The sequence below is a fragment of the Ursus maritimus genome, unplaced genomic scaffold (assembly GCF_017311325.1).
Source record: "Ursus maritimus isolate PB19 unplaced genomic scaffold, ASM1731132v1 scaffold_15, whole genome shotgun sequence".
In the NCBI taxonomy this organism is placed as follows: Eukaryota; Metazoa; Chordata; class Mammalia; order Carnivora; family Ursidae; genus Ursus; species Ursus maritimus.
Window position 1 is genome coordinate 21396206 of NW_024423897.1, and position 19987 is coordinate 21416192.

At 47.5% G+C, this 19987-nt stretch overlaps 1 protein-coding gene across 1 annotated transcript in view; it reads left to right on the forward strand.

Moving 5' to 3' along the window:
* The window catches only part of GLRA1 (glycine receptor alpha 1), a 102429-nt gene that overhangs the window by 3144 nt on the left and 79298 nt on the right, over positions 1 to 19987 (forward strand). The window contains exons 2-3 of the mRNA XM_040630616.1: positions 10979 to 11106; positions 16577 to 16644. Coding sequence (XP_040486550.1) covers positions 10979 to 11106; positions 16577 to 16644 — 196 coding nt within the window. The remainder of the gene's footprint in view (positions 1 to 10978; positions 11107 to 16576; positions 16645 to 19987) is intronic.

Genomic DNA, 19987 nt, shown 5'->3' on the forward strand with positions numbered 1-19987 from the left:
TGACAGCAATTGCTATCATTGTTAGCTAACCTCTGAGTCTGTTTCCTTCTCTATAAGGTGGAGATGGTCATCCCTACTGATTTTGTAGAATCATAATAGATGGTCATTAACTTACAACAGGTGTTCAATGTCTTTTTTTTAATGCACAAGATGACCAGGTCCCACAATTCTAGGACCCCCTTCTTTGTCTTCCCCAGCACTTTGCAACCTGCTGAGTGAGACAAAGAAGCTCCACCCCACTGAGCAGAGCTGCGATCTCAGTCTTAGAAGATTCAGGGGAATGAACAAGGGCTATTTAGAGAAGTATTAGAGCCCTGGGGGTTCCGGAAAACTCTGTATTTACATACAAATACCCACTTCAACAAAACCCTCTCAACTCACAGTTAAGTGGTCTCTTTCTGAAGACCAGTCACTCAGCTGATTAAAGGCAGCCTCACATTTGAATCCAAGTTGCTCTTTCTACAATTTAAGGTCATTCTTCCTTGGAGTTCAGCGAGGATTGTTTATTTTCTCAACACCCTCCTTTGACATCAGTCTCCCGGATGCTTGAGGGCCACACATCCAAGCTCCACTCATGAAAACTTCTATTTTCTCTGGGAATAAAGAGCCCCTTTTTGTTAATGCATTTCCTCTGGTTTCATTGCAAAGTGGCTTACTTTCCACTACAGACCTGAGCTAGTATAGACTTGGGAGGGAAAATGATGTTTTTTCTAATAGACCCAGATATTCAAGCACTTACGTGTCTTCACGTAGGCCTTCCTCTTTTAGTTTGGGAGTTAGTGCAAAGTAAGGGCTAAGGCGTATTCACTACTGATACAGTTAAGAGAGAAGTTTGTCGGGTCAGGTGTACCTGGAAAAGTTACTTAACCTCTGTGAACCTCATTTTCCTCATCAGTAAAATGGAAATAATGACCCCAACCTATAGGAGATTAAGGACTAAATATCAAAAATAAAGCTCTTAGTGTAATGCCTGGTACTTTATAATTACTCCACGTGGGCCAGCTGTTATTATTATATTATTCATATTTTGCTCAATCACCTGGTACAATCTCTGACTTACAGTAGGCACTTCATAAATGATTTGGGACAAATAAGCAAACAAATGAATAATAAATCAATGCTACCTCAAATGAGACAATGATGACGCCAAAGTGCCTAGTGAATGAAAAAGGCTGATCGCCCTGTGAAGGAGAAGAGCTTGTTGCCACAGCATCTGTAAAAGCACAGGGCCTTTGGCCATTCAAGCAACCCCTGCAGTTGCCAAAGGCAGATTATATTTTAAAGATGAGTGGATTGAGATGGAAAAATTAAATGAAAGTCAAGCTAATGCCAGAGAAATTCTGAGGAACAATTTAATGAACAGCCGAGAAGGGTTCGCCCAACCCCTTCCTGTCTTTTGTGAATGGCCAAATAGTCAGGATGCCCCAGACCACACCTGGAGATCCTGGTCACATTATGGCTCTGTCATCTGAGACCCTGAGCAGGTCCCTCAACCTTCCAGTGGAGCCTCCAGGTCATCACCTGTACACGGAGACGCTGTCCTGGGCATGGGACAAGAAGCAAATGCAGTGACAGATTTGGAAGTGCCATATACATGGAAAGCGTTATTTGTATGTATTATTCTCAACCCATACTTTCCAATTCGCAGAGTTCCAGAATTCCCACTGGTAGTTCCGAGAGTCATGCAGTTGGTCATGAACCACAGTGGCTCCTCAGAGGGGCTGCAATCACTATCACTTGGAAGAGTCTACAGAGTGTAGCAGTTAATAGCGTGGGGTTCAGAGGCCAGCTGACTGGGGGTGGTGCCCCTTATAAGCTATACAACCTGGCTCCATTTCTGACAATGCAAGCGTCAGCTTCCCCACCTGTAAACTGGAGGTAATGCTGTCATCTTCATAGGAGTGTTGAGAAGATTAAATCCAGTGACACATGTAAGGTATCCCACACATACTAAGTGCTAAGTGATTGGGAGCTTTCGCTACCATGAGCTAATATCACGTCTTCATCTGTTTTTAGCCTATTATTATTTCTCCTCAACATTTACACTCCCAGGTCCTGGCAACCTCAAATGACCAAGCCCTGCTGATCAGTACAATTTTTCTTCCCAAAACTTTTTGTCCAGAAGCCCTGAGTTCCATTCTCTGGAAAGACATACTTTTCCAGTGAGATTTATCTGATTAAAAAGAAAGCTGCATCAAAAGTAATGAGGGCCATTTGCTCTCCTGTCCAGCCCGTGGGACGCATGCTGATTACGCAGGACCTGCTAAGAGCTTAGACTCTGGCAGAGCAAAGCCCATAGGCCTGTTCTTTAGCACTCGAGTCTCTGAAGGATTCCTCTGGATTCCTCACACTGTAACTCATTGCAGAATGACACTGATGGTCAGAGGCCCGGGAAAATGTTCCCAAGTGAGACACAGAGGGACAGCCGGTGAGATGGTTGTTGTAGAATTGTAATTAGGGACCTACATGCGAAGAAATGCGAGGTTTATGCACAGACATGGGTTTGGCCTAGGCCACCGGCCTGAGTCAAGCCATGGGAGGGCTGTGGACACTCCCAGAAGAAAAGGATGCCTTCTCCTATTTTCCTGCCTTGGATTTTCCCAGAGGACATCAAGTATTTTCCCCAGGGACTGACTAAAGGTAACAGGGCCAGAATTCGGGACTTTTTTTACTGCAGTCAAATCACATCACTGAGGCCCAGAACCTGCACAGCTAAATTCTGCTTCCCCTGGAATGCCAGGTGCTTATCACCCACTTAACAAATATCTATTGAGCCCCGACCACGGGCCAGGCTCTGTGCCTCATGGAAACCACACTTATTAAGAGCCTGGAAGGAAATGTGCAGACACCATTCTTGCAGGCTCTTGCCTACGTAACCTGTCGATTGCCCCAGTCCCTAGGAAAGGGAAGCTACAGAGTGGAAGGTTGAGCTTGAACCAGAAAACACCAAGGGCTGCTGTGATTCCAGCCTTGCACCCGACACGTGGAGTGAGGAGGAGAGGGGCAAGGGGAAGGAGGACCTTGACGCCAGTTAGGCAAATACAGTGTGACGCGCCACAGCTAGATGGCCATGCGAGTCTTAAGCCTTAGTTGTCTTACTTGTAAAATGGGACAGACATCTTCCCGCTCAGGCTGTTGGCAGGATAAAATGAAATAAAATATGTAATGCTGCTTCTCGCCACCAAACAAGGAAAATAAAAACACAGCTTTTTGGAAATAAAATGAGAGGCTGCGGGAAGAACAGACGCCATCTCCTACAGGAGATTACCTATAGGATTTGATTACCTACAGGAAATTCTACCCTGGGTGGACTGGGTTTGAGGCTCTCTGCGATGCCATAGCAGGGCCAGGACTAGGGTGAGGCAAGTGAGGCACCCAGGACACCAAATTTAAAGAGGGGCTCACTGTCAGGCCCCTGGAAGGACAACACAACCCTGAGAGTGAGGGCCTCCTTCAGTTTCCCGAGGAGCCTCCCCCCACTGCCAGCCTGCTTTGTAGAGATACAGAAAGTAAAGCAGGAGAGTTAGTAGATGGAAGGTTATCCAGAGGGACAGACCAGAAGCAATGATAAGGTATATGAAAGATCCCTAGAGACTTCCACTTCCCTAGGGGCAGGGGAAGAACCAGATGGAGTCTCAAGGTTCCTTCCAGCTCCAAGGATCCAAGATCTTATCTTCCTGCACAAGAGAATCATATTCAAATACACGTGCTTTCTGACACAGATAAGGTTTTCTTATAGGAAGCAGATACAGCCGGGGGAGGTGGGTCAGGAAGGGAGAAAGAGATGTTGTTCCATAAGTCCCTGGGGAGAACTGGGCCCCGAGCATGCCAACTGTGACACTGTGCTCCCAGGGGTGTTTAGCAGATCGTGAAGCGAGAGTAATAAGATGTCAGGCCCTCCCTGGCCAGCCTAAGCCCCTTACTGCAATCAAATAAAATTAGAATTGCACAGCTGGCCATGAAAAGCCAGATGTTGACCTAAGGATGCAACCCAGGCCAAGATGAGGGCGACCAGCAGGGCCCACACTGCACAGCAACCCCCAGGTTCCCAGATGTCAGAGCCAGGGGACAGGCAACTGGTCCAGTCCAGAAGGCCACAGAGTGCCAGCCTCACCTCTTCCCAGGAGCCTAGGACATGGAGCCCTCCCCAGCACCTCTCCCCCTTCCCCTCCCCCCGACAGCCCACAGTCGGAAGAAAGAAAGTTTCCCCCCCCACAAAGTGCACAACATGGACAATGGCAAATGTTGGTTCTCTCTGAAAATGCAGAGTCTAAAATTAATAAAACTCAGGAAAATTCCCTGATTCATGTCCCCACCTTCCCCTAAACACTGTCTTCCTTCTCTGAACCACCACAGCAATCCAGTCCTGCCACCTGAGCTGGACGGCAGCCTCCGATAATTGTTTATGGACCTGACTGTTCTATCTGCTCAGCTATAAACAACAAGAGGGCAAAGGCCATTCATCCACAAATGATTATTGATTGCTACCACGCGCCAAGCACTGAAGGAGACAGACACAGACTCTGCCCACATGGAGGGCTTTTTCTGTCGGCAGTGGCATGTTCCTCTGCGTCCTCTGCGTCTCCCCATAGTGGCTGATTAATAAATCAGAAGGATGAGAGGATTTCACAGCAAGAGGGCCTGCAAAATTGAGACAAACTAGCACTCCCCAGTCTAGCCCCTCAACAGACTGACAAGACAGACAGACAATCCATCCTGCAACCTTCCCTAAACCCCAGAACCGCTCTCTGAGCAGACACCACCAGCTAAACGGAGGTGGGCACTCCACACAGGACAGTTCATGATGCCTGATCTCATGCCAACCTGCCATTCCACAGAGAAGGAAACTGAGGGCCACCAAGGAGAAAGAATGAGCCCGAGACCACACAGGAAGTTGGAGCTGGAGCCACATCCACAGCCCTGTTCCCCAGCTCCCACCTTAATGTGCTTTCCTCTGCTCCACAGTGACCTTCAACACTGTGTCAGAGTAAATACCTAGGGAAGCACAGAGCAGACTTTCAAACAACCTTTGACTAGTTGACCAGGTGCTTTCTGCACAGAATCAATACCCTCTCATTGGATCATCTCCCTGCCAAGACAAAGGGAGAGATAATCTGGCCCAAGTCAGAGGCAAGTTGCCTGGATGCCAAGTTGGACACCCCCCACTTAGAGATGTCTTTGAAGGGCCCATTTCCCAAGCTTCACCAGAACACAATTCAGTATAACCAGAAACAGCTGAGAAATCAGGATGGATCATTTTACTGTAAAGGGATTAGGGAGAAGTAATCTTCCCTTAACTTTTAGACCCACCGTAAGCACACAGACCAGGGGGGCCAATCCCTATTTCTCCCAACCTCACAGACTCAATGTTTTGTCACTGTTGAGGGAACTCCTGTCATTGTTCTCTCTCTCTCTCTCTCTCTTCCCCCCCTTCCCTCCTCACACCCACTAAACTTCTTTCAGTTCTCCAAGTCCTCTCTCACCTCTAAACTGAACACGTGCTCTTCCTTCTACTCAAAGCACTCCTTCTCCCCTATTTCTTCCAGGTCAACCCCATACCCCACCTTCAAGCTCTACTGTGAAAGTCGCTTTCTTCACAAAGCCTCTTGGAAAGCCCCCACCCTCCCACTAAGTGCAGTCGAGGGCCCCTCTCTCGTGCTCACTGAACCCCTGGATTATAGCCCTGGCCGCACCTCAGGCACCTTCACGTTCACATTCTCCTCTCCCCGCTCCCCCCCTTCCCTTCTCAGCCCGCAGCTGCAGCTTCTCCTGCAGCCCTTTGCACATCTCCCTAGGTTACCCTCTGCCTATTAGTCTCCCTTCTGCCCCTCACCTTGTCCTTCCTCCCCGTTTCCCACCCTGGACCTCCCAACTTGTCTACCCATGTTGAACCAAGGAGAGGGACTCTGTCGGGGGCACTCCCTCTGCTGACCCAGGACTGTTCTTGGTGGTGTGGTGCCACCACAGGGTATAACTGAAAACTGTTTTTCCCCAGTATTGTTGCCAACCCCAGCTCATCTGAAATTCGGATTGACAGCTCCATATTGATTCCCTATTTCCAATCAATGTTGCAACAGAAGAATGAGAATCTGAGCATTGATCTGGCCTTTCTTCCAACAAATCCCTGAAAAATGAGTTGTTCCATTGGAGAGAAATCTCAAGACTGGATTGGGAAAAACCAAGTCACAAACATGCTCACATTCCCTCAAAAGATTCCAGACAAATGTAGATGCCAAGACCAGATGTGTGTGTCGGCGGGGGCGCGGCAGGGGGATATTACAGACTAATAAAATGATAGTTTAGGGCCAGAAGCACTCTTAGAGATTATTCTAACCCCCTTATTTTATAGCTTGGGAAACTGAAAGCCACAAAGGGGAGTGACTCTCTGAAGATCACCCCCACTTCACCATGCCCCCCTGCCTCCGTCCCCCTACTCCCTGCTTGGAAACCCACTCCTGGATCTTTCCATGGTCTCTTTCATTAGGAGTCAAAACTGAGGTCCTTTAAGTACCAAAGCGTCCCCATGTGACAAATCTCCTGACTAAAAGGTGACAGAGAGTTTAACACTCTGTCCAGTCACTGCACTTTTGCCATAAAGCCTTCCCAGCGAGGGACAGAACACATGGTCCCACAAGACCTCACTGTCTTTCTGAAATTACTATTAATCAAATCTGTCTCAGCTGCGTCTGACTCACTCCATTACATTGCTGTAATCCCTAAAACAATTTGCCTCATTTCCAAATACTTTCATAAGGCAGCAAATCCTAACAATCGAATGTCTCAATTCTCAGATTCAGCCCCAGCTTCTCTGCTCAGTAGCTCCCCGTCTCTAAGCAAATGTTCAAGTTCACCAGAGCTGGTGGCTCTAAATGGGCACCAAGGGCTCCTTGGTGCATATTGACTCTGCGCAAAAGCACAGAGCACAGATTTACTAGAGGGGGCCCTTGAACCAATTCTGTGCAAAATGTGCTTTCTAAATATAGACAGAAATGTACAGTGATTACCACGTGGAGAGGCATGGCTATTTTGACATTCAAATGGAGCCTTTGTATTTGAAAAAGAATTAGGGAAATTTTGGTCTAGGGCAGTAAGAGATGGGGGATGGTTGGGGGCGGTTCACACGTAATACCAGTGAATTATGATTGAGATATTTCTCTTTCAGTTCTCATTATCTCGAGAAATAAGTCTCAGTCAGGTGTTAATGTGTCTCCAACCTTTTCGCAGTCCTTGCTGGTCTTCCCCTGGGACTCCGGGCAGGCCTTGGGTTCCCAGCGTTGGTAATCAATGGCCGGTAACTGGAATTTTAGACTTCTCTTTTTGTTTTGTTTTCACTGCTTTCCCTTTTGGGGTTACGTCTATAATGGCAAATAATACTGCTTTTCTATTTGTGAAGTATCAAGGTGGGTGCCTAAAAAGAGTAAGTTCGAAAGAAGTGAGGCAATTTAGTAGCTGACTAAGAGAGGTGGTGCAAAAACAGGCCTGAAAATGTGAAAGCAATCCCAAAAAAACCACTGGTATGGGATACGTGGGAAAGTTGGAACTAGCGAATCTCAGAATTTCAAAGAATCCTGCGGTGAATCACTTGAGGAACGAGATCGTGGGGTGACCCACAACTCTCTTCTCCATGTTTCAGTGTGGTGAGTGCAGTTGTGTACCTCAGAATTTCTGGAGTCAGACTCCTGCTCCGATGTTCCTGGATGTCACAGAATATCACAAGCTTCAAAAACAAATAGTAATAATAGCAGCGAGGTATTGGATACTCTTCACAATTTGTAAGTCTTTCCCATACACGGTGGCTTTTGGATGAAGCAACGCTTTAAAATATGAGTTCTAAACCCTTCTGTCGTTAAAGCGCTGTGTGACCTGAGGGCAGTTACTTAACCTCTCAGAGTCTCCGTGAACTCAATTCAGGTCCCCGTGCCAGAGCTTATAGTGAGTCAGTGGCCAGGAAACTGGACCGCAAATGCTACAGACATGAGACCTAGGGTGACCAGAGGACTCCTCAGCTTGGGGGAGGATTCAGGTATTAAATGGCACATTTTGCTAATAGCAAATGGTAGGGGATAATTTGGGGCGAATTCATTCTCTCCCCATATGGCATAATAGGATTCAGTTTTATGAAAGAGATGGCGGGTGCTCTAGTGGCTGCTGGGAGGGAGCACCGTGTTCCCAAATCTTATTATCTGAGAGGAGGGGCTGGAGAGAGAACAGGAGCTTATGAAAGCTTCATAACCGCCACTCCTAGAAAGGTTCTAGAAGTGAATTATAGCAGCAGAAAAGTCGTAAATCACCAGTTGCATGCCTGTGGTCCCTTTTGCTCACACCAGAGCCACAGAGCAGCCATGAGCCTGGGGCTGAATGGGGAAAAGGCTGGGACTGCGGTACTAACTGTGGGCCACGGAAGGCATCTGGCAGGACACCCCAGCGACGTGGGGCCTATGGTGCAGCTGAAAGCGGCAGTGAGACCACAAGAAGGCCCCAGATGGGCTCCGAACTGCTTTAAACACACACACACACACACACACACACACACACAGAGCAAGACAAGAGCAAGACCATATACTGACTGCCCACTATGTCCCAAGAACTGTCCTAGGTGTTTTTTAGCTGCGCTACCTTGGTTACTGCTCGTGTAAAACTAATTTGACCTATGAAGCAACTCATGTTCAAAGAGGCTGAGTAACTTCCCCCAAGGTCACACAGCTTGTAACCAAGTGAAACAGGATAAATTCCAGTCATGTTTTTTCACTCTTTTTGCACTATCCTCTATTATATCTCACAGTACATTTCGGAAGCACATACCTGCAATACACATACGGCATACATACCTCCACGCAAGGCTTCCACACTCACGCCCTATGCCCCACATGTACACCCACCCCACACATACACGCACAGATGCCATACTTAACACACTTCCACACGAACACACATACGTATCTATGTAACACAACCCACCACACACCCACAAACACTGCATCACATCCCGGTCCCCCACACATCCATACACATCCTCCCACTTGTACACATTACACCTAAAAACCTGCCCACATCACACCCACTCACGAACATCCAGACTCACACACAAAAAAAACAGTAAAGTGCATTTGTCCCTCATCTTGTCAATCAGAACGAGCTCTTGAGTATATGGATAAGGGATCTTCAGGTTACGCAACCTGAGTGTCTAAATAATCCTGAAATACCTCCTGGACCTGCACAGGAATACCAGTATTCTTCATTACTGAAAATAATAGTCTAATTACTTCAGAATTGTTAATCTGCACATGAATATTTATGAATACCCTGCTAACCAGAATATTTGATTAATTAAAGTAGCATCGTATTCATTCATTCTTTCACTGTGCAATCACTACGTGTCAATTATGTCTGAGACACCGTGGCAGACACAGCAGGGGATTAAAAGAACAAATAAACTATAAATAAAAACACCATGATTCCCGGTCTTCAAACACAAACAGAAGTAACTATATTACCAGGTAGCATGGGCCAGGACCTGGTGAGTGAGGGATGTGACAGGAGAGGGGGACAAGGAGACAAGACGGCTCTGGAGTTGCAGACCTAGACAGCGGCAAGTGCTGGTGCTGTCTGGGGAAGCGGGCTCTGAGCAGCAGGTGCAGAGAGATGAGTTTGAGGCATAGGCAGGACCGCTAGCTAGACGCGCCCTGCGGGTGTTTGCAAATGAGGAAAGGGGGCTTCCGGAGCAGCCCGGTGGAGACGGATTTGAGAGTCATCCATTAGAGGTGATCACTTAAACCGTTACAACTGTGAGATCAGAAGCAAGCCAAGGCGAAGAACAAGAGAGGTTGAGTGCAGATCCTTGGGGAACATGATGTCCTACTTGGCTAGGTGACAGAAGCTCCCATCTTATGCAATACACACACACACACACACACACACACACACACACACACACACACACATCCAGGCACACACTCATCCCTCTATGCATGCACGTCCTGCAACGTTCCAGCTCCTGACAGCACCACACACCATGGTTGCACGTGCTCCCAGCTATCTCCTGGTATAGTTTCAGGACTAGGAAAGCTCAGTTGCCCAAAGCAACCGAAATGACTGTTCTTTAACCCTTCAGCTTCCAATCCTGACTCTTCTTAGAAATCTGCACCCCTTTGAGAGTGTGGCAGGGGGACAGCTACTGTTCTTAGACATCAGTAATTCATGCTATGGCATGAATGAGGGGCTGAAACCACTTTGTCACATAGGAGTGGGGGGTGGGGGCCGTGACAGAAACAGTGTGAAGCACCCCAGTCAGATCTCAGATCCCCCAGCCTTGACACACTGAGGCAGACTGATTTACTCTGGGACCTACGTCAGTCTCTGCCACCAAGGGTACCTCAATGTTCCCAACTGAGCATTTTCTAAAGTGTACGTTTCATGAAATGGTAGTCCCCTAAGTATAGGCCTCTAAGCTTGTTAAAGCTTCTGAGAAGACTCGAGGTAAAGACGCCTGATTAAATTTCTGTTCCCGAATGTATTTGACTCGGGCAACATTTTTTTTTTAATTAGTGACTGATTCTGAAGAGAAACTTTGGGGGAAAGGCTGGACTATTAGATCTCTAAGATTGTCTCTGGATGTGCTATTCCCCAGACCCATGAGAGTAAGACACCTAGAACACAGGGTTGGGCCTCCTGGGAAGTTAACCTTTCTATCTCCCCCCCAAGGAGGCCCAGCAGCCGAGTGTGATTGCACAAAACCCCGGAGATGCAGCCTGAAGAGACAGCAGCTTCCCCATAGCATCAGACACGCAGCGGCCTGCCAGGATCCCACGGTGGCTGATACCTGGCCGAGCACACAATATAACCTGGCCTTCCCTCATTAAGGACCCATGCTGCCTATATCTCAGGCTGAGAACCGTCTGGTGGTCCTTGGGTCTGGACAAGGCTGGGATATGAGCACAGGGCCACCATTAACCCCCTGCTTTCCTCTCTCCTTCCTCAGCCTTGCTGCTTCCAAGGAGGCTGAAGCTGCCCGCTCCGCGCCCAAGCCTATGTCACCCTCGGATTTCCTGGATAAGCTAATGGGGAGAACCTCTGGATATGACGCCAGGATCAGGCCCAACTTCAAAGGTAGAGAAAACCTTCCTTCCAGATGCTCAGGGATCTGCTTTCCTAGATTATAGAAGCATGCAGCACGGTATTGCACGCAGATGGTAAACACACAGCATGAATCCCATGACTCTTTCCTCTCCCAGAGGCAGACAGTATGTGAGTCAGTTCTGTCTTCTCCCCACCAAGCCCAAACAAAGCCTCAGAGAATCCCCCTCAGCAGCACCTCTGGTTGCCAGGAGTCAGTAGGTGAATTAAAACCTATTTGCTCCCTCTGGTATAATGGACAGAGAGACAAACACAGAATGAGGAGAAATGGGTCCACGTTTTGCTTCAGGCACAAACTACGCTCTCAACTTTGAAAAGCCTCTTCCTTTCTCTGGGCTTTGGCTCCTCATCTCTGTGGGGTAGGGTTGGCTGTAGCTATGGGTTTTAAGCTACACTTCATGGAGCTCTCAGCCTTCCACCATGTGCCCGGAAAGGGAGACAAGGGAATAGTGAGCAAGCCCACCCTCGCTTCTCCCCCAAGCCATCCTACTTTTATTTGTTTTAGAGCAGAAACTTCCAACTAAAATTCATCTGCTGAAAGTTCCCAGGGATTAATATTTTTGAAATGTTCTAGTCTAACTCAGAGTCACAATTTCAAATGGCTACAGGCATTAGGCAGGTAACTTAAATGAGTGAGGTGGGCCAGAAGTAAGGCCAAAGGGAGTTGTAGCGACTGTAGAGAAATAGAGGTGCAGGCCCCTGGAAAGGGGACAGCCTCTCCTTAGCCCCCGCCCCCAGTTACCCTGCAGGAATCAAGGCCCCATGTTGTGAGATCATCCAGAATTCTAAGAAGAGCCAGAAATCAAGATTTATGTGAAATTTCCTGATTCTGAAAACATGTAAATTCAAGCAAAACATGTTCATGAGCCAGATATGCCCTGTGGGTGACCAATTTACAAATCCTCGCCAGAGTGCTCTAAGAAGCTTCTTTTAGCTCTCAGAGTCCTACGAGATCCTGACGTCTGTTATGAGAGAAGCTGGGCTGCCTTTGTCCATGGAAACCCCAGAAGTTGCAGCCATCTCAAACCGCTGAGCAGAGTTCTGCAGGTGCGGTCTTAGGGAGCTCCTTGGGATCCTGTGCACTCCAACCTTGCTCCCAGGATGCCTGCAGAAATCTTATTTCAAGGACCAACTGGCAGCCTCCTAATCAATTCTTGATTCCAGATGCCCTTCCTCACTGTTCCTTTTGGCTCAAGTCCAGGACGAAACAAGGGATGTGACAGCTGGTAACAGCTTCCTGATATTTGCTTACCTTGCTCCCCATTCTCTAAGTACCCTTCTCAGAGTGCTCTGCAAATGGAAAGTGGCCTGTGAGATGCACTGGGGTTGGCCGTGTGGGGCCCGCCTCACACTCCTGTTTACCACCAGGCTCCCCTGGCCCCTTCTCCCGAGGCGCTATCTTCCAGTATCTTTAGCATGACCTTGGTTCCCTCAAGGACAGGTAAGTCAGGACCAAGGTTGCTGCCATAGTGTGGGCCCCAGCCCTTCACCAGGGTCACAATCTCAGACACCCAGAGGGGTCAGGTATGACACATGAGAGAAGCAAGAGGGGAATAAGAGAAAACCAGAAAGCACTGGCTCATCCAAGGGCGGCCACCTCTCAGGTCCAGAGGGAGCTGTGAGGTAGGAATGCAGGCCCAGGGCAGCAGCCTTTCCAAGTTAAGATTTGAGTCTGGGGTTTTGTGTGAAATCTTCCAGGTTGGCAGCTAAATGACTTCTTTTAGAAACACCACTGACCAAATTGAACACGTTCAAGACCTGACCACCAGGTTGCCTCAGGCGCCACTGGCCGTTTTCCGGAATTCCGGCCCACCACGCCCCCTGGTGGGCTCTCTCGGAACTCCATCCTGAGTGCCGCGGTCTAGCTCTCCTGAGAAAGGAGGAACTCGTTTGTTGAATGTATATACATCCAGAGTTCATGTATTAGTTATCCTTTATGCATAGCACTGCACTTGGCACATGGATGGCCCTCGATAAACCTTTCAAAAATGAATGAATGAATGAATGAACCAAAATATATGCTAAGGCTTAGAGCAGTTAAGTGATTTTCCCAAGGGATGTCGTCAAGACTAGGGATTTTCATTCAGCTACATTTACTCAGTTCTTTGATGCTAGTGAGTTGTTGATTTGTTTATTCACTCATTTATTTTACTTACCTATTTGCTTAGCAGTGGACAGTTTTAAGAAATAAACTTTCATCCAGACTATAAAATTATTGACTCAGGGCCCTTCTCCTTCCCAGTCTGAGAGCCTTACCTTAAACATCTGGGCCCCAAATCGACAGGACTAGATAATGTCTTAGACTTTTCCCAAACCTGCAGTGTCTCTACCCCCTTCAGTCCCCTCCAAGTCAGGCTCTGAGCAAGGTACATCTTTCTGGAACACTCCCCTCCCCCAACCCCACACCCCATCCCACCCACCTGGGAAGCAAGGTTTCTCTGCTCTCCCTCGAGGTAAGAGCTGAAATGTTGGCATGAGGGTTCTCCTGCCCCTGAGTCCCCTGGTCCCTTCACACTTCCACTCAAGGCACAAACAGGATTTCCGAAAGCCCCATACAAACCACTGAGCTCCTGAAAAGGGCGTGTAGATAAGGCCTCCTGTGGCCCTAACACAAGAGGAAGAGGCTTGCGTTGTTCAAAAACTCCACAGAGTGATTAGTCACTCAGCAGTTCCCTTCAAGCACCAGAAACCTTGCCTGCTCTCGACTCTCCTGAAGATGGGGTGGCAGGGACAGCAGGCTCATTCTTCAGAACAAAGTGGCAGTACAAATCAGAATACAGAAAGAACGTGTGCGAAAACTGGAGTCTAGTCCTCCCACTGCTGACCAGATAGTGTGACCCGAAGGCCATCACTTGACATACCTGGGCCTCTGTTTCTGCATCTGTAAAATGATCCAGTAGGACCTAGGCCCTTCTAGAGCTGATAGTCTGAATCTTCTTTAAGACGTTGTGCAGGATAATGGCTCCCAGGATCAGGGGCACAGCCTAATACAAACACATACACAAAACCAAAATTAAACTTTAATATTTAATGAAATATATACATTATCCTGCTGCCAAAGGCATCCAGAGTGTAATTTTCTTGAGGATAATTTAATTTCAGATTTATATCAATGAACGGCACCTCCCTATGGGGTCCCTTTGGCTGGCGCCCTCTCACACACATAAATCAAGAACTAATTTATATGGGAGTCACAGCAGCAGACACTTGCAGGGCCTGGGTGGGAACTCTAAGTGCGTCATTTCAAGGCACGGGCAGTAACTCTTTGGGGCATCTTAATGGTATGAGACTAAATGAAAAGAAAAGTCTGGGTCTAAGTCTAAATGAGGAAGAAAAAAATATTTTAATGGGTCTTTGTTTAGGTGGAAGTGACAAGGAGGCAGATTCCCACTCAGCATAAGGGAAATTTTTTAGCACACAGAAGTATCCAGCTATGGAAAGAGCTGCTGACGACAAAGTGAGCTCCCCACTTTCGGAGGTGTTCAAGCACTCAGCCTTCAGTGGGCAGCTTCTGCCACTATAGCAGTGGTCCCTAAACTTGGCTGTGCTTGAGAATATTCCCGGATAGCCTGTTAAACAATACATTCTGGGGGAAGCTCCAGTGATTCGGCTTCGCTGGGTCTGGGGTTGGGCTGAGGAATCTGCAGTTTAAATCATTCCCCAGGTGATTCTACTGCAGACAGCAGTTTGGGAAGAAATTGATGAGGTGACCCTTAAGAAACCTCCCAGCCCTCAAATCCTGTAACCTTGTCGTTCACATGGATAGCTTCCATAAGGGAATTCCAAACCAAAGGAGCTCAGAGTGTCTACCCAGATCAAGAGCTACTCTCCCAGATCGATGGGGAAATTGTAACCCAGGAACAGGAAGGGGCATGCCAGAATCAAACAGCCAGTGAGTACTGGAACTGTGTCCAAATCCCAGGGCACCCGGCACTGCCTTGGAGGGAACACCTGGATTCCCACCACAAGTCTGGGTCCTTTCCTGCACAGCAAAAATTCTGAAAAGAAGGAAACTTTGAGTTTGGGTAAAATGTTTGGGCTACTTTTTAAAGAGGGACAGAGAGGAGTGGGTAACAGAGGACATAAAGATATCTGCTTCCTTCTTTCCACAATCAGAGTACTTGGGTGTGAGTGCTGGTTCCACCACCTGCTGGCTAAATATGCCCAAGTAAGTTATTAAAACTCTCAGCTCCACAGCAGGGACAGTGACTTCGTCCTGGCTCCCTCAGGACCCCGTGAGGATCACAAGAAAGCAGACCTGAAAAAATTCACAGATTTGCACATTGCAATCCTCATGTGAAGTATTACGAGCTATTATCCAAGTCTTACGGACTTCAAGGTCAGCTCAAGGTTTATCACCTTCACGAGGTCTTTTCTAATGTCTTGCTCCCCAGACCTCTCTTATACCTAGACTTCTGTTTATAGCAATCTTACCCATAGTCTCACACTCTTCTCTGGTTATTTTATATTGGCCCCCTTGTTAGCTCATGGGGAAGCCCAGTGCTTAAAATCCTTCATTCTACCACTCTGTGACCTTGAACGTGCCCCTTCTTTTCTCTGAACCTCTTTCCTCCAAGCACAGCTAGTCACCAGCTTTGGAATTAGAGAAATCTGAACTCCAACTCTGGCTCAATCACTTATTAGCTGTGTGGTCATGAACAAATAACCTCTGTGAGCCTCTGTTTCCTCATCTGCAAAATGGAGGCAACAACCATATCTTCTTCCAGAGTTGCTGAGAGGATATAATGAGAGAGTATCAGTAACACTCTCAGCACAGCAGCAAACCCTGTAATGCTCAGTAGAAGGTAACTGCTACAATGAATAGTATAAAATGAAGAGATTGGGTTTCAACTGGACAGAGATCCCCTAACAATGAGAACCCAAAGAGCAAATATTCCTCCATGTCTTTCTTATCCTTTGCAGTAGAATTCCTTGCCTGGAAAGTATCTAATAAAGACTTATGGACTTCCCTTGAGGTTCCCTCTGGATTCCTCAGCTGGTAATTCCCATCAACGCCCTTTCAGGCAATCATCCTTGGTTCATAAGTTCAAGGCAAAGAACTTGCTGTTCCTTGCGATTCCCAAGATGGCCCCCAAATGTTGGAGCCGTAAATACATTTCAGCCACAAATTAGAAGGCAGCCTATGGGGTTTGGGCAAGGGATTTCAGCCATATGGCAGGATGAGGAATCATCCTGTGTTAATGAAAGCACATCCTAGCTCAGCCTCTGGTGTTCTGTACCTGCTGCTCACTTGGGGACCAGGGAATCTGGCGTAGTGATGTGGCTGAGAGTCCCTGCTGCTCGGGGGTGGGCTGGAGGGCAAGCAAGGGTCTCCTCCACTAAGAGGGATCCATCCCTGAAGTTAGTGTTCCTGGAAGGGGTCCTAGCCTATGGGTTTCTTCCTGGCCATGGAGCTAAGCAGCATATCTCTCTTAATTGGCAGGTCCCCCAGTGAATGTGAGCTGCAACATTTTCATCAACAGCTTCGGTTCCATTGCTGAGACAACTATGGTGAGTGAGTCAAAATACAGGCTGCTATTTCCTGCTGGGAATGTCTCGCTCCTGGAAATATGTACCCTCTGCATTGGGTTTCCCGCAGGAGGTGGGGAATCTGGTGTTTTTTCAGATCTCCAGTGCATACCGTGCGACTTGGGCATTTTTACTGTCCTATTCAATGTTTTGGGTGAAGACATACATCTGCAAATGGCCAAAGAGCCAGCAGGGCTAGCGTATGCCAAATACCCAGGACAACAGAAACAAAATTATAGCAATAGGCTGAAGTTTTAGATGAAAAGAAAAGGTAGAGGGGCGCCTGGGTGGCTCGGTCGGTTAAGTGTCTGCCTTCGGCTCAGGTCATGATCTCAGGGTCCTGGGATCGAGTCCCACATCAGGCTCCTTGCTCAGCAGGCAGTCTGCTTCTCCCTCTGCCTGCCACTCCCCCTGCTCGTTCTTTCTCTCTCTCTCTGACAAATAAATAAATAAAATCTTAAAAAAAAAAAGAAAGAAAGAAAATGTAAAGAGCTGCTTGTAAGTTTACAATTCAACTGTGCAAGAGCAGAAGACTGCTTCTAGAAGCCTCAGTGGGTCTATTGGGTTGATTCGACTCCTCTCTCTGCTTTTGTGTATACTTCAACATTCTCATAGTAAAAAGTTTAAAATAAATTACTATACTGGAAAAAAAGACCAGAAGGAAAAAATACCAAAACGCTAATAGCAATTATCCCTGGACTGCAGACTTACAGATAATTTTTAATTTTCTTCTTTCAGTCTTTCCCTATTTTTTGAATTTCTGCAAGGAGCAAATATTACATTTGTGATTATAAATAAATGCAATGATACTTTGAAAGTTTTTTTCTCAATCCTTGAAAATGAAAAAAAAATCAATTGTACTTGTTTTGAAGGGGTGATCTAGCTCGTGAGAAAATAATTAAAGCAGCCTAAAGTCATCCCTTTATGAGCCAAGTGAGAGCAGCCAGCCGATCTCTGAGTCCTATAGACAGAGCTCACTGCCAGGAAATCCTCTAAACCACCCATTGCTGGATATCCCCCTGCCCATAGCCTAGTGCAGGCTTCCACGGGGCTCGCTCACATTACTGCAGAAGTCTTAACTCTCATCCTGCCGCACGCCGAGCCTTCTTCCTCACACACGGGTCTTTCTAAACTACACGTCCAACCACACCATTGCCCGGCTTCAACCCTCCCTGGGGGCTTCCCCTCAGCTTCAGCATTAACCCCAATTCCTTTGCGAAGCATAGAAGGCCCTTGGTGATTCTGCCCTGCTTCATCTCTTCTCTGTCTCACTTCCTCTCCTGGATAATGGAAACGCCTAGAGTCCTCCCGACAGGTGTGTCTCTGTGCTGGTGCCATTGAGGACTCTGCCGAGAGCACCACGCCAGCCCCCCTTCCATTGCTGACTCCTTCTCATTGTCCTTTAACTCTATGCGGAATTAGCTGCAGAGGCAGCCTGCACACTGTCACACACGTGTACACGTGTGAGCTCACCTGCGTGCTTGACGCAAGGCTACGATGAGTTCTTTCCAGCCATTCTCATGACACACTTTACAGTGGCCGTAATAGCACTTACCAACCACCTGCTTATTCATCCCTGCTCTCGCTATAATGTAAGCCATTTCTGGGGTGGAATCTTGTCACATTTCCTGTGCTAACCTCAGCAGCTGGCATAGTGACTTAATAACGGGCACTCGGTAACTTTTTGAAATAAATAAACCAAACATTAAGTATATTGTCTGTTAATTCACACAATCATTTGGTCCTAAACATTTATGGAGATAAGATCTAATCTTTCAATCCCAGACTGGAAAAAATCACTGAGCTCTATAGGTCATGGGGCAAATGGTCCAAAATCTGTCCTTTTGCAAAAAGGCCTGTCTTGATAGGGTTAAGTAGACCCTGCTTGCATCCAAAGGACAACTGATCAGACTCCCTAAAATGAATAGGCCTGTTATCTCCGAACAGAGATGATCCCACCTGTTGACTAGGAACAAATATGGCTGCTTTTCATTGGGTATGCAGGTCAAAAAGCCAAGTTTTTCCACACTTCAAACGGGTATCTTGAGAGCTCCTAATGCTTTCTTCATGTCCCTCCCTGCATTATTCATACTCTCTGTGTGGTGAGTGTGGGCACTTGCACTCTTCTTCTGGAACGGTAAATAGTCGTCCGATCAAGTCAGGGACCTCGCAGCTATGTAAAGAACTTGCTTATTTGAGGACAGGTATACATACCTGCTCTCCAAGCCCATCCCAACTTGTTTCCCTACAATGGCCGCATGGAGACCTATTTCCTTGACACAGATTCCTCCTAAAAGAATAGCAGTTTGCCCTTCTTTTGCATGGTAGTTACAAGCCAGGCTCTGGCATCACAGAGACCAGCCTCACTCACTATATATGAGGAGCTGGTTTGCTTCATGTCTTTAAGCCTCTGTTTCCCCAACTGTAAAATCCCAGTGGTGACTAACATACTGACTTCATCGAGGTATCATGGGTGGAAATTATGTGCAAGAAAGTTTTTATCACAGTAAATGCTTTTTGTCAGTGCTCTTAATGTTTCCCACGATAACGCTGATGATGACGATAATGGAGATCCCAAAGCTATTGCTGATCAGCTGTACGATCTTGAGCCTCCATTTCCCCTCACCCATGTCTCCTGTCTACCTTTCCCTACTTCACCTCTGCTGCATTTTGCTCTCTATAGAGACAGTGTAGCAATTAGGACACAATCTTCCATGGCCAGACAAAACTTGAGGTTCAGCTCTGCGACCCTGGGCAGGGTAGCCCGAGTCAGCCTCGTCCTCTGTAGGGTGGGGTACCAGTAGCCTCCACCTTGCCACGTGCTGTGAGGATTAAGAGACAACGCATAGAAAATGCTAAGCACAGTGCTTGACGCAAAGTATACACGCAGTGAAGATCAGCTATTATTATTAAATACCACTCATAATTTTCAACACATTTCACGCCCACTCTCTCATCTGACTCCTTCACTAAACACTTGGTCTTCTAACCACTCTACAAAGTAGACAAGTAGACACTAGGTCCCCCAGTGAGCAAGCTGAGGAAACAGATGCGGACACATCGCCTCACGGAACTAGTTAGCTACCAGGCAGGGATCAGGACCCAGGTCTCCTGACCCATAGAAGGGGTTTGCTGTGCACCACACTGCCGTTACATCAAAGGGCAAAGACTCGGGAAGTCGAGGGACCACAGACGCGCAGAGCACGCTTCAGCAAGCGCCTGAGTAGTATCAGAAGTGGAACTGCAACCTCACCTCGTGCGAGGCTCAGCACGCCTCAGGGGAAATAGTACCTCCTAGTGCCAGGGAGCCCGCAAGGGGAGCCCG